Raw genomic sequence first — 14,987 nt, 5'->3', positions numbered from 1 at the left:
TGTGATGCAGTTGGTTAAGATACTTTCAACAACACAGCTGTAGAAAAGTTGTTGAGGATCTTGGGCGACTTGCCAAACCTCCTCAGCCTCCTCAGGAAATACGAGGTCTGTTAGAAAAGTATCCGACCTTTTTATTTTTTGCAAAAACCATATGGATTTGAATCACGTGTGATTGCATCAGCCAAGCTTGAACCTTCGTGCACATGCGTGAGTTTTTTCACGCCTGTCGGTTGCGTCATTCGCCTGTGAGCAGGCTTTGTGTGAGCAGTGGTCCACCCCTCTCGTCGGATTTTTATTGCGAATAAATGTCTGAACGATTTGGAGCTTTGCTGCATCAGGGCTGCGTCGGGACGTTTCCGCATGGCACAAAGCAACGCCGTGATGAAGCCTCACAGGACATGTTGGGGCATGTCCAGCTCATGCACAATTCTCGGATATTCACACGACTGAAAAGCAATCGAAAGCCGTCTGAGCCATCTGAAAGCCGTCCTGTGAGACCAACACGGAGGTGGTTTTGTGCCGCGCCATGAGCGGCACGGTGGCGCATCCCTCCACTCCTCTTTCCATGAAAAAAACTCCTGTAACAGTGGAATGTGCCGAAAAAGTACTGATGTCCACGCCTTCTGCCTTTTTTTGTGGAAGTCAGATGACGTCCCGGATCAACAAAGCCTTCACGTTGGAAATGATCTGGTTGTTTCAGCGGGGTTTCAGCCTGTCGATCGGCGCTCGGAGTGCGCCGCGCTCTCAGCAGCTGTGGGCGGTCTTTAAACCGGCTGGAGCACTCCTTAATCTGTGTAATCCCCATAAAATCGTCGCTGAAAGCCATATGAATTTTCCGAATGGTGTCCACCTGGAGGTCTTTCACAGTTTCTGGAAAAATTTGATGCAGCAAAGCTCCAAATCGTTCAGACATTTATTCGCAATAAAAATCCGATGAGAGGGGTGGACCACTGCTCACACAAAGCCTGCTCACAGGCGAATGACGCAACCGACAGGCGTGAAAAAACTCACGCATGCGCACGAAGGTTCAAGCTTGGCTGATGCAATCACATGTGATTCAAATCCATATGGTTTTTACAAAAAATAAAAAGGTCGGATACTTTTCTAACAGACCTCGTACAGCTATTGTTGGATAGACTGATCTGTTAGGTCCTGTTAATGGATGATTACTGAGAAAATATGCAAAATATGATTTTAATAATCACTTGAACAAAGGTTACCTTGTTAGTTTAGGTGGTTCTGACTTGAAGAGAGGGGCGTGTTCATCACACACTGAGCTAACAGTCTGGTTTTATCTGTCTGAATCAAATGCCTTCTTTAGTTTTTTTAAGGCTAGATGTCAGACTTCTCTATTTTCTTATAGAGATTCTATTCATTGTGGTTTTGTTTTTTAGTGGGAGAAAGTACACAGTGGGAAGTGAATGAAAATAGAGATGATACAGTATGTGGGTGATTCTTAGACTACGGGCACTTATTATGTCATTTGATCATATTGTATGAAAAACAGAAAATAGGGGAAATTTCACACTTTTATAGTTATCTTTACAATGAAACTGTTAAGAAATTTGTTCTAGTAGTCTATGATGACTTTTTCACCTTTTTTCTGCATCATTATATGCAAATATTGCCGTTTTGTGCTTGTCCCACACCCAGACTTTTGATCTTCAATGATAAAAATGAATGGTAAAGAAACGTTTTTCTAATGTTTTAAAATACGAGGTCTGTCCATAAAGTATAGGTCCTTTTTATTTTTTTTCAAAAACTATATGGATTTCATTCATATGTTTTTACGTCAGACATGCTTGAACCCTCGTGCGCATGTGTGACTTTTTCCACGCCTGTCGGTGACACTCCTCTATGGGAGGAGTCGTCCAGCCCCTCGTCGGAATTCCTTTGTCTGAGAAGTTGCTGAGAGACTGGCGCTTTGTTTGATCAAAATTTTTTCTAAACCTGTGAGACATATCGAAGTGGACATGGTTCGAAAAATTAAGCTGGTTTTCGGTGAAAATTTTAACGGCTGATGAGAGATTTTGAGGTGATACTGTCGCTTTAAGGACTTCCCACGGTGCGAGACGTCGTGCAGCGCTCTCAGGCGCCGTCGTCAGCCTGTTTCAAGCTGAAAACCTCCACATTTCAGGCTCTATTGATCCAGGACATCATGAGAGAACAGAGAAGTTTCAGAAGAAGTCGGTTTCAGCATTTTATCTGGATATTCCACTGTTAAAGGAGACTTTTTTAATGAAAGACGTGCGGGCGGATTGCAGCGTCGGCTCGCAGCCGCCGCAAGGCTCCGTCACAGGAAAAACACCTCCGTTGGAAGCCTTAAGGACAAGTTGGAACATGTCCAGCTGTTAAACAATTTCTCATATACTCACTCCACTGAAAGCCATCAAAAGCCGCCTGGATTTTACAAATGGTTATCAACACGGAGGTGTTTTTCCTGTGCCGCCGCATCGTGCCGGCTGCGTCCCGACGCGCAGACCCGTCCGCACGTCTTTCATTAAAAAAAATCTCCTTTAACGTTGGAATATCCAGATAAAATGCTGAAACCGACTTCTTCTGAAACTTCTGTGTTCTCTCACAACGTCCTGGATCAATAGAGCCTGAAATGTGGAGGTTTTCAGCTTGAAACAGGCTGACGACGGCGCCTGGGACCGCTGCACGACGTCTCGCTCCGTGGGAAGTCCTTAAAGCGACAGTATCACCTCAAAATCTCTCATCAGCCGTTAAAATTTTCACCGAAAACCAGCTTAATTTTTCGAACCATGTCCACTTCGATGTGTCTCACAGGTTTAGAAAAAAGTTTGATCAAACAAAGCGCCAGTCTCTCAGCAACTTCTCAGACAAAGGAATTGTGACGAGGGGCTGGACGACTCCTCCCACAAGGAGTGCTCACAGGCGAATGATGTCACCGACAGGCGTGGAAAAACTCACGCATGTGCACGAGGGTTCAAGCATGTCTGACGTAAAAACATATGAATGAAATCCATATAGTTTTTGAAAAAAAAAAAAAGGACCTATACTTTATGGACAGACCTCGTATCTCTGAATAAAATATCAGTAAAATAATCAAAACATAATTGGGGTATTCAATGTCATACAAGTGTTGTGATTTTTTTAAACAAAATGTAGTTGTCCCACACTATTGCCGTAATTTCCACCACAACACTGTAATGTCCCTTTAAACAGTTTGTATGAAAGATTGTTTGGGTAGTTTCTATGGAGATAAACAGTGACATCAGAGCACATGTATATAGCGCCAAATCACAACAAACAGTTGCCCCAAGACTCTTTATATTGTAAGGCAATGGTGTGGTGGAAATTACATTTACAAGGCCAATAGTGCCTGTAGTTAAAGAATCACCCGTGTATCATTTTCACTCTATCCTTTGACAGATAAAAACATGAAATTTAAGAGAGCTGATTTTTGAGGGATTTTAAAGCTGTTTTATGCTGATGTCGTTTACGTGTGTAGTTGAATTGAACATTTGTTAGAAATGAATTTGACATCATGAATAGAACCTTTGCTTTGTGAACAAAGTCTGACTTTTTTCCCTTTTTTCTTCCTGGTTTGTCTTTGCAGGACAAGATGGACGGTTTTGTTCCAGCTCACTTCTTGGGTTGGTATATCAAGGTAGTTATCATGTGGTCCATTGTGTACACTAAACGGTGGTTCTCAAACCTTTTCCTCAAGTACTATCTAACTTACACATTTTCCATCTCTCCCTGCTAGTGAACTTATTCAAGAGTGCTCAGTCAGTCAAGTACTAACAGACACCTGAATGAGCTCATCCCCAGGGAGAAATGGAAAATGTGTAGGGTAGGTGGCAATTGAGGACCAGGTTGAGAAACACTGCAATGGAATACACATCTGTGTACTAATTAGCTAACCCTGTGTCCCACCTGCTGTTGGTTGCCTTTTGCAACAGTCTTAGTCCTCATTACATGTCTAATATACAAAAATATAATAATACAATAACATGCTTTTGGAGGGCGGTATGCATTTTCAGAGGCCTGACGTCCATGCCCAGTTGCCCAAAATGACCGGCAAATATCGGTCATTTTGCATTTATTTGCATTATTATCACTTACTGAGATACACAACATGCGGAATCACATTAACAATATTTAATGTCATTTCAAAATGCACGACACCCAGCAAACGCATACATAAAAAGTTGGCACGCTTTAACTTTTGCTGTGTTGGCTGGTACCGCGCTGCTCTCCAAATTCACCAGGGCGTCCTCATCAAGCTGGCTGCTTTGACTGCTGTTCATTGTTGGGCTATCCATGATAAAATCATCCGGAATATCCATATTGGGACCAACACTCACTTCTCGCCTTTTCACATTATCCTCTGCAGACGGTTCTTGGGTTGCACATGCTATGACATCATCACTTTATGCACAGCAGGCGGGTATTGGGATACCCGCCCGTTATTGCGGGCAGGTATGGACAGGTAGCATAAATGTAAATCTATACCACCGGCCCAGCAACGCCTCAATAAGTGATAATAATGTTGAATATCTGATTAAAGCAATAATTATTTTGTTAATAAATAAATGGTCTAAAATAAATAATTCTGAAATGTTAATTATAGTTGCAGTGTGTGTTTATATAAATGTACTCTGATTTGACTCATTAATAAATCGCCTCTGCTGTAGACTGGTCTCCAGTACGAGGTGTACCCCGCCTCTCGCTCAGTGACTGCTGGGATAGGCTCCACCCTCCCTTACTTGCAATGGGCGTGTATAAAAAGTGAATGAATAGCCCATCAACACTCAGACTCAAAAGAAAATAAGTTTCATTCTACATCTGTGCTTATTACATAAAGTGGCATATGGTATAAATGTTCATTTGTGCAGTCAAAACTAAGGTTGTGTCCGATCCGGTATCGGGCTCGGCTTCCGATAACGATGTAATTCACATATTGGAAAATACCGATCCAACCCGTGACATTTTCCGATACCAGAGAAGAGCCACTGTGAATCCTCTCAACTGCTGTTATTTGCTCGCTGCCGTTTGCTGCCAAGCAGGAGGAGGGGAGGTGTTTGAAGCAGAGCTGTTTGAAAGAGCTCTCTTCGACAATGTTCTAACTGCGGGTAGCGGCAAATTTCTGTCCGGCTCTTGGGTTCAAAATTGTCTGTTTGTTGAGCATGGATTTTCTAAAAAATTTACTGAATTGTTGCTGAAAATGTGTGCTAAAAAGGTAGCTGCTTCACTGTTTCGAGGCTTTGAAATGCCAACTCAGCATGAAGCTGAGGAGGACAGCGAATAGAGATTCTGTCCACTGAAAGGGACAAAATCTCCATTGAAGTCCGTGAGCGTCGCTGATGATACATTGATTTTACAGTTGAAAGGCTTCTTGTTTCCAAAAAGTTAAAAGTTTGCGCAGCATGAAAACGGAGGGAGAGAAAGAAAGAGAGACGGAAGGGAGAGAGAACGCGAGAGATAGGCCGAGAGAGAGACAGAGGACTTAATTTTTAATTTTTACTCTGTTACACTTGCTTTGACAATGTAAACATTCCCATATCAGTAAAGCTCCACTGAAATTGAGAAGGAGAGACAGACAGTGTTGTCTTTTCTCTTTAAGTCTATAAAAAGAAGGCTGTAAAAGTCTATTTAAAATATAAAAGTACTTAATTCATTCACCAAAACATCAAATCTTGGCTTTCATCTAAGATGCACCTTTTGGAAAATTGTAGCTCAACTTTCAGGTCTCCTTTTTAAGAAAATCCTCATAGAAAATGAACAATAATAATAATATTATTATTATTATTAAAGCAAACAGAGCTCTGGTATGGAATCATAAAAGTATTGGTATTGCCAGATATCCAAATTCAGGTATCGGGATCGGAAGTGAAAAACTATGGATCGGTGCATCCCTAGTCAAAACAATACTTGGGGCTGTAGCTTACTAATGAGATGACACATTTAATTAATTAATTAAAATCTATTGTGAGAGTTTGTGTGTGCACTTACAGTCACTAAATACAAATTGATGTATAACAGGATTTGGCTAAAAGGATTTATTTACAATTAAATATTGGTGTCAGAATTACATGCAAATAACATGAATCTCTTCTATGGGCCATTGGGCTTCTGTGCTTCAAATTTCAAACTTGCTGTTTCATATGTAGTGCCAGGGAAATCTGAGATTCTTTGAGTTTCTCCAACTACTGCCTACACCATGATTTTTTTTTTTTTGTTTTTCTTCAGACACTGATGATCCGGGATTGGTGGATGTGTATGATAATCAGTGTCATGTTTGAGTTCCTGGAATATAGCTTGGAGCACCAGTTGCCCAACTTCTCTGAGTGCTGGTGGGACCATGTACGTACAAACATCACCCATCTTTGCTTACATGCTGCTCTGGTACTTAACATGAGTTCACATTTTATTGCTTCATGTTGTTTTATGTACAGGTGGTATGCATTTGGATTAATTTATAAACAGAAAAGGGCATTCATTTATTCTGTTTTTTTTTTTTATGAGAAATTTTCAATTGTAAAGGTAATACTTGTACTCGTATATGGACATTAGTTAACAAATTATAAATTATTCCCTGCACTGGTAACAGCATTGAGCTTGGACATCAAAAATGTAGTTGAGTGGGTGAGAGTGTTGGTCCATCCCAGGCAGCTTGTGTAGACATTAACTTAAACTTAAAAAATAACATTTGCTATTTTTATCATATAACTTTTCCACATTAAAAAAATAGCATAATTAGGAAAAACCCTGTTGAATCTGGTAAACTTTAACGCACTACTTTGATCAAGAGAACTTTGATTTGCGTATGCTATATCCTGTAGAAGTGTCTGCCACCTACTGGATGGTTTGTGGATGCAGGATAAATGATTTTAAAAAAAAAATCACATCCAGTTGTGGTTGAACTCCTAAGTCATTTGTCCGCCTTCTGAACACTGTACACATTGTGTGCTCATTGTTGGGTTTTACCCAGCTAACAAGCTAGCAATATTAACAAATTGAAGTCCACTGCATGGGCAAATTCAGAACCAAATATACAACAGTACAGGAAAGTAAAACCAGAATAAAAAAATAAAAGGATAGAGTATGTGTGCCTGGTAGTGATACCAACCCCCCCCCTTCTGGTGTTGAACAGAATGAAGTAGCTTTACCCTATTTTTGAATGTCATATTTAAAGTCTGGAGTCAGTGTAGAGTCTGTACGTGCACTGGCGTGTATGTTGCTTGTTTACTATATGAAATTAAAATATGGAATAGCTGAATGCCAGATATAAAGCTGGTATATGAAGGAGCAATGTGTTAATTCAAGAACAACAGAATAACTGTTGCTCATTGTTGAAGATTCATTCTATTCCTTGACTTTACTTTTGGACTCTTGCTTGCCTCTACTGGTGGTTGGCTCTCACTGCGGTATTGTATCACTTCCTGTTCCGGAGCACAGCGGTGTTTTGCTGTATCTGTTAGCTGTTTAATCTGCGTAGTTAGATTGATCAAGTTAACTAGATAACGATTTGTTTCACAGTGTAATCTTCACGTGCCTTAACTAAAGCACTCCGTCTGCTGAATCACCTCTAAATTATTTACACATTATTCACTTTGTGTGTTTGTAGGAATCCGCTAGCTTAGCGCAGCTACTAGCTCTTAGCCGGTTTAGCATGGCGGCTTCTCCTGTCTCTCCCGCACTTTTCTGCTCTGGGTGTGAAATGTTTAGTTATTCCTCGGCCTCCTTTAGCAGTAATGGTACTTGGATTAAGTGTAGCTTATTCGTAGCTTTGGAGGCCAGGCTGGGCGAATTGGAGACTCAGCTCCGCACGGTTGAAAATTCTACAGCTAGCCAGGCCCCTGTAGTCGGTGCGGACCAAGGTAGCTTAGCCGCCGTTAGTTTCCCTCTGGCAGATCCCGAGCAGTCGGGAAAGCATGCTGACTGGGTGACTATGAGGAGGAAGCGTAGTCCTAAACAGAAGCCCCGTGTACACCGTCAACCCGTTAACATTTCTAACCGTTTCTAACCGCCGAGGATCAAACTCTGGTTATTGGCGACTCTGTTTTGAGAAATGTGAAGTTGGCGACACCAGCAACCATAGTCAATTGTCTTCCGGGGGCCAGAGCAGGCGACATTGAAGGAAATTTGAAACTGCTGGCTAAGGCTAAGCGTAAATTTGGTAAGATTGTAATTCACGTCGGCAATAATGACACCCGGTTACGCCAATCGGAGGTCACTAAAATTAACATTGAATCAGTGTGTAACTTTGCAAAAACAATGTCGGACTCTGTCATTTTCTCTGGGCCCCTCCCCAATCGGACCGGGAGTGACATGTTTAGCCGCATGTTCTCCTTGAATTGCTGGCTGTCTGAGTGGTGTCCAAAAAATGAGGTGGGCTTCATAGATAATTGGCAAAGCTTCTGGGGAAAACCTGGTCTTGTTAGGAGAGACGGCATCCATCCCACTTTGGATGGAGCAGCTCTCATTTCTAGAAATCTGGCCAATTTTCTTAAATCCTCCAAACCGTGACTATCCAGGGTTGGGACCAGGAAGCAGAGTTGTAGTCTTACACACCTCTCTGCAGCTTCTCTCCCCCTGCCATCCCCTCATTACCCCATTCCCGTAGAGACGGTGCCTGCTCCCAGACCACCAATAACCAGCAAAAATCTATTTAAGCATAAAAATTCAAAAAGAAAAAATAATATAGCACCATCAACTGCACCACAGACTAAAACAGTTAAATGTGGTCTATTAAACATTAGGTCTCTCTCTTCTAAGTCCCTGTTAGTAAATTATATAATAATTGATCAACATATTGATTTATTCTGCCTTACAGAAACCTGGTTACAGCAGGATGAATATGTTAGTTTAAATGAGTCAACTCCCCCAAGTCACACTAAGTGCCAGAATGCTCGTAGCACGGGCCGAGGTGGAGGATTAGCAGCAATCTTCCATTCCAGCTTATTAATTAATCAAAAACCCAGACAGAGCTTTAATTCATTTGAAAGCTTGACTCTTAGTCTTGTCCATCCAAATTGGAAGTCCCAAATACCAGTTTTATTTATTATCTATCGTCCACCTGGTCGTTACTGTGAGTTTCTCTGTGAATTTTCAGACCTGTTGTCTGACTTGGTGCTTAGCTCAGATAAGATAATTATAGTGGGCGATTTTAACATCCACACAGATGCTGAGAATGACGGCCTCAACACTGCATTTAATCTATTATTAGACTCAATTGGCTTTGCTCAAAATGTAAATGAGTCCACCCACCACTTTAATCATATCTTAGATCTTGTTCTGACTTATGGTATGGAAATTGAAGACTTAACAGTATTCCCTGAAAACTCCCTTCTGTCTGATCATTTCTTAATAACATTTACTCTGATGGACTACCCAGCAGTGGGGAATAAGTTTCATTACACTAGAAGTCTTTCAGAAAGTGCTGTAACTAGGTTTAAGGATATGATTCCTTCTTTATGTTCTCTAATGCCATATACCAACACAGTGCAGAGTAGCTACCTAAACTCTGTAAGTGAGATAGAGTAACTCGTCAATAGTTTTACATCCTCATTGAAGACAACTTTGGATGCTGTAGCTCCTCTGAAAAAGAGAGCTTTAAATCAGAAGTGCCTGACTCCGTGGCATAACTCACAAACTCGCAGCTTAAGGCAGATAACCCGTACGTTGGAGAGGAAATGGCGTCTCACTAATTTAGAAGATCTTCACTTAGCCTGGAAAAAGAGTCTGTTGCTCTATAAAAAAGCCCTCCGTAAAGCTAGGACATCTTACTACTCATCACTAATTGAAGAAAATAAGAACAACCCCAGGTTTCTTTTCAGCACTGTAGCCAGGCTGACAAAGAGTCAGAGCTCTATTGAGCAGAGTATTCCTTTAACTAGTAATGACTTCATGACTTTCTTTGCTAATAAAATTTTAACTATTAGAGAAAAAATTACTCATAACCATCCCAAAGACGTATCGTTATCTTTGGCTGCTTTCAGTGATGCCGGTATTTCGTTAGACTCTTTCTCTCAGATTGTTCTGTCTGAGTTATTGTCATTAGTTACTTCATCCAAACCATCAACATGTCTATTAGACCCCATTCCTACCAGGCTGCTCAAGGAAGCCCTACCATTATTTAATGCTTCGATCTTAAATATGATCAATCTATCTTTATTAGTTGGCTATGTACCACAGGCTTTTAAGGTGGCAGTAATTAAACCATTACTTAAAAAGCCATCACTTGACCCAGCTATCTTAGCTAATTATAGGCCAATCTCCAACCTTCCTTTTCTCTCAGAAATTCTTGAAAGGGTAGTTGTAAAACAGCTAACTGATCATCTGCAGAGGAATGGTCTATTTGAAGAGTTTCAGTCAGGTTTTAGAATTCATCATGGTACAGAAACAGCATTAGTGAAGGTTACAAATGATCTTCTTATGGCCTCGGACAGTGGACTCATCTCTGTGCTTGTTCTGTTAGACCTCAGTGCTGCTTTTGATACTGTTGACCATAAAATTTTATTACAGAGATTAGAGCATGCCATAGGTATTAAAGGCACTGCGTTGCGGTGGTTTGAATCATATTTATCTAATAGATTACAATTTGTTCACAGACTAAGGTTAATTATGGAGTTCCACAAGGTTCTGTGCTAGGACCAATTTTATTCACTTTATACATGCTTCCCTTAGGCAGTATTATTAGACGGCATTGCTTAAATTTTCATTGTTACGCAGATGATACCCAGCTTTATCTATCCATGAAGCCAGAGGACACACACCAATTAGCTAAACTGCAGGTTTGTCTTACAGACATAAAGACATGGATGACCTCTAATTTTCTGCTTTTAAACTCAGATAAAACTGAAGTTATTGTACTTGGCCCCACAAATCTTACAAACATGGTGTCTAACCAGATCCTTACTCTGGATGGCATTACCCTGACCTCTAGTAATACTGTGAGAAATCTTGGAGTCATTTTTGATCAGGATATGTCATTCAAAGCGCATATTAAACAAATATGTAGGACTGCTTTTTTGCATTTACGCAATATCTCTAAAATTAGAAAGGTCTTGTCTCAGAGTGATGCTGAAAAACTAATTCATGCATTTATTTCCTCTAGGCTGGACTATTGTAATTCATTATTATCAGGTTGTCCTAAAAGTTCCCTGAAAAGCCTTCAGTTAATTCAAAATGCTGCAGCTAGAGTACTAACGGGGACTAGAAGGAGAGAGCATATCTCACCCATATTGGCCTCTCTTCATTGGCTTCCTGTTAATTCTAGAATAGAATTTAAAATTCTTCTTCTTACTTATAAGGTTTTGAATAATCAGGTCCCATCTTATCTTAGGGACCTCATAGTACCATATCACCCCAATAGAGCGCTTCGCTCTCAGACTGCAGGCTTACTTGTAGTTCCTAGGGTTTGTAAGAGTAGAATGGGAGGCAGAGCCTTCAGCTTTCAGGCTCCTCTCCTGTGGAACCAGCTCCCAATTCAGATCAGGGAGACAGACACCCTCCCTACTTTTAAGATTAGGCTTAAAACTTTCCTTTTTGCTAAAGCTTATAGTTAGGGCTGGATCAGGTGACCCTGAACCATCCCTTAGTTATGCTGCTATAGACTTAGACTGCGGGGGGGTTCCCATGATGCACTGAGTGTTTCTTTCTCTTTTTGCTCTGTATGCACCACTCTGCATTTAATCATTAGTGATTGATCTCTGCTTCCCTCCACAGCATGTCTTTTTCCTGGTTCTCTCCCTCAGCCCCAACCAGTCCCAGTAGAAGACTGCCCCTCCCTGAGCCTGGTTCTGCTGGAGGTTTCTTCCTGTTAAAAGGGAGTTTTTCCTTCCCACTGTCACCAAGTGCTTGCTCATAGGGGGTCGTTTTGACCGTTGGGGTTTTTACGTAATTATTGTATGGCCTTGCCTTACAATATAAAGCACCTTGGTGCAACTGTTTGTTGTGATTTGGCGCTATATAAATAAAATTGATTGATTGATTGATTGATTGAAGATGTCGATGTTTGATTTAGTGGAACATTAGTAAAGAGACCTGAGATAAATGGTGTTGGATCTCTTCTCACACTGGTCCAAATTACATGTTTTCATTCATTGGAATACATGGAAACTACAGTGTCTGCATCCCCACTGTCCATAAACCTGTGACTTGCAATAAATAACTCAGGCATGTGCAATTATTGTGCTCCAGGGTGGGAGAAACATTTAAAGAAAACATTAAAGTCCAACTACTGCTTTATTGCTGTCCTTTACTTTTCCTGCCCACAATGAGTGTATGTAAACTTCTTGACACAACTGTAGTTTAGTAAGAGGGATGTAAATTAAACAGACTGTCCAAGCTCTCACATTCCACATGAGAAACTCTCATTAAAAACATAAAAGTGGAAGTGTTTGAGCTTTACTCTACATTATTGAAAAGACTGCTTATTGTTCCTCTTATGAAATGGAGAAAAAAAAAACCCACTGCACTCTCTTTCCAGTGGATCATGGATGTGTTGGTGTGTAACGGTCTGGGGATCTACTGTGGCATGAAGGCGTTGGCCTGGTTGTCAATGAAGCCCTACCAATGGCAGGGCCTCTGGAACATTCCTACATACAAGTATGACGTCACACCAATAAACACCTGCACATATCATCTGGATCCTTTATAAAGAAGGAGCTTTGTTGTCTTTAATTCAGCAAATATGAAAAGACGCCTCCAGAACATCCAGATGCTGGAGAGAAATGGTTAAAAGCACATAACCGAAATAATTAGTGGTTTGCAAAAGTATTCGTCCCCTTGGTATTTCACAGATTTTTATTTGTTTATGGTATTTCAAATACAAAAAAGTAAATCGGGCTTCTCAATTTTCTTTCAACAAAACATTAAATGCATCTTGCATGCATCTTGCTTGCATCTCAGATGTACCTTCTGACAAATTGTAGCTGAACTTTCAGTTATTCTTTTTAATAAAATTCTGCTCTGTACCACTTTATCATGACACTGTATAACTGGTGGTACAAAATGCAAACCAGAATCAGAATCGCCTTTATTGTCATTGTAATTTGCATTGCAATGATATTTGAGTGCAACTCAAATAGGTGCTTTTCCAAGGTGCGAGTAATTATTAGCCAAATAAAGGATAATAAAATTTAACAAAATAAATTATTTAAATATATGTACAACTGTGGAATGATATTGGATGGGAAAATATTGCACATGGATACAGATATTGCACAAGAAACTTTGGAAACTGCAGATTAATGTGGTTTGTTATTGTTCAGCGTAGTGATCGCTCTGGGGAGCTGTCCCTGAGCCTGTTTGTCCTAGTTTTGATTGACCTATACCGTCGGCCAGAGGGTAGTAGGTCTTTTTTAGTAAAGGAATATTCCTGCAAATCACAACATCGGCTCTGTTTTTAAATACTTTGTGGGTTCACCTTTCTCTCAGGACAAAAATAAATCTCACCAGTGCATTGTTTATTTAGACACCAAACACTGTTAGTAGGCAGACTAACTGGCTAATTAATGTTACTGGATTGTGCTGAAGTTTCAGACTTCATTTTTGAAATGTGCCAATCCACTGGTTTTCCAAATAAGATGATTACGGATCTTAGGTACTGACTAACTAAGCTACAATACCAAGTTATAAATTGATGGCATTAGATATCAAGGTAAGGTTATCAAAAGCAGCATGACTTATTTCAACTCATGCTGTCCAAACAAATATGGTAAATATCAAGGTAAACACCAGAAGAATGTAGCTGCTCAGCCCTCTAGCAGATAAATGAAATGATGACCAACATAACTGTGTGTTGGACAAAGAATCTCTTTATTAAAATCATTATCATATTGTAAAAAACATATAATATTATTATAAGATGGGATGCAGAATATTGTAGCCACCATTGTTACTGTAAAGCTGGTTATTAGATCTATAATCAAATTGATTATATCCTGTGATCTTAGACACATAAGGAATATCAGTCTGCTTTGAGTTAAATGAAAAAGTATTTGAATTTCAGTCATTCTCTGATTAATACATATCTACCTCCAGTATTTCCCTTCTTATACTTCATATTTGCGGGATGTGTTTCTCAGATATTCATGTATGAGCTATGAATGTATACTGATACGGGTAGGAAAAACAAGTACACCCCCCCCCCCCCCCCCCAAAAAAAAACAAAACAAAAAAAAAACAAAGACACAAGCATGAGAATGTACCAGAGTTATTTGAAAATCTAGGAGCTTACGGTGCTCTTAAGCAACCTGCGGGCCCTGATTTTCCTTTTTCCTCCTCCACTCTCATCTCTTAACAGTCCTTTTAAAAAGTTAACTTTTGTTTGAGGTAAATGTATACATGTTTAGCTCCGTATTGAAGCGTGGGTACGCAGTGGCAGCTCATCCATACGGGTGACCATGCAATTCACCACCAGAGAAGAAAGTGGAAGGGATGACAGATGAGGGAATGTTTGTCACACTTTGCCACACCGTTTTGGCTGGTCACAGGCAGGACAAATTTTGCAGTCAGTGTGAAGTACCCGCCCCTTTAGGATGACTTCTGCCTTGGTCAGTGATCACACTGACTGCTTATATAGAGTTGATGTAAAACCCTTTTGTTTTATCAGACAGCAGGCTCTCTAGCCAATCGCTATTGCACTTCCTAATGTGTGGACTTAATATCTTTACATAAGACATCACCCAGGGGAGGAAATTAGCCTGGCAGAGAGTGGCCAATCACATGATTCAAAAGCAGCATTACTTGTTATTCCAACTCATGTTGTCCAAACAAATACAGTTCAAACTCTCCTGGTAGGAGAAAAGTGATGAGCAGGCTAACAGCAGCTTCTTCAGCAGCTCTTTGCTATGACAGAGAGCTTCAGCTGCCTCAAATATAAGTTCATAGTTTAGCCATTTGCACACCTGGGAGAGAGAGGACTCTATGGGATTATATTGGTGTTAATTTTGAGAGCAGGTCTTAGAGTAAAATGTTGAGAATTTATCATCTGAATTTGGATTATTTAA

General features: G+C 40.3%; 1 protein-coding gene across 1 annotated transcript in view; it reads left to right on the top strand.

Annotated features, from left to right (window-relative positions):
* ptdss2 (phosphatidylserine synthase 2) overlaps positions 1-14,987 on the top strand; it is an 87,936-nt gene that overhangs the window by 56,666 nt on the left and 16,283 nt on the right. Inside the window, exons 7-9 of the mRNA XM_034176012.1 lie at positions 3,584-3,634; positions 6,220-6,333; positions 12,464-12,582. Coding sequence (XP_034031903.1) covers positions 3,584-3,634; positions 6,220-6,333; positions 12,464-12,582 — 284 coding nt within the window. The remainder of the gene's footprint in view (positions 1-3,583; positions 3,635-6,219; positions 6,334-12,463; positions 12,583-14,987) is intronic.

Source organism: Thalassophryne amazonica, chromosome 8 (assembly GCF_902500255.1).
Source record: "Thalassophryne amazonica chromosome 8, fThaAma1.1, whole genome shotgun sequence".
NCBI lineage: Eukaryota > Metazoa > Chordata > Actinopteri > Batrachoidiformes > Batrachoididae > Thalassophryne > Thalassophryne amazonica.
Note: the sequence above shows the minus strand (reverse complement) of the source record. Positions and strands in the feature narration are given on the sequence as shown.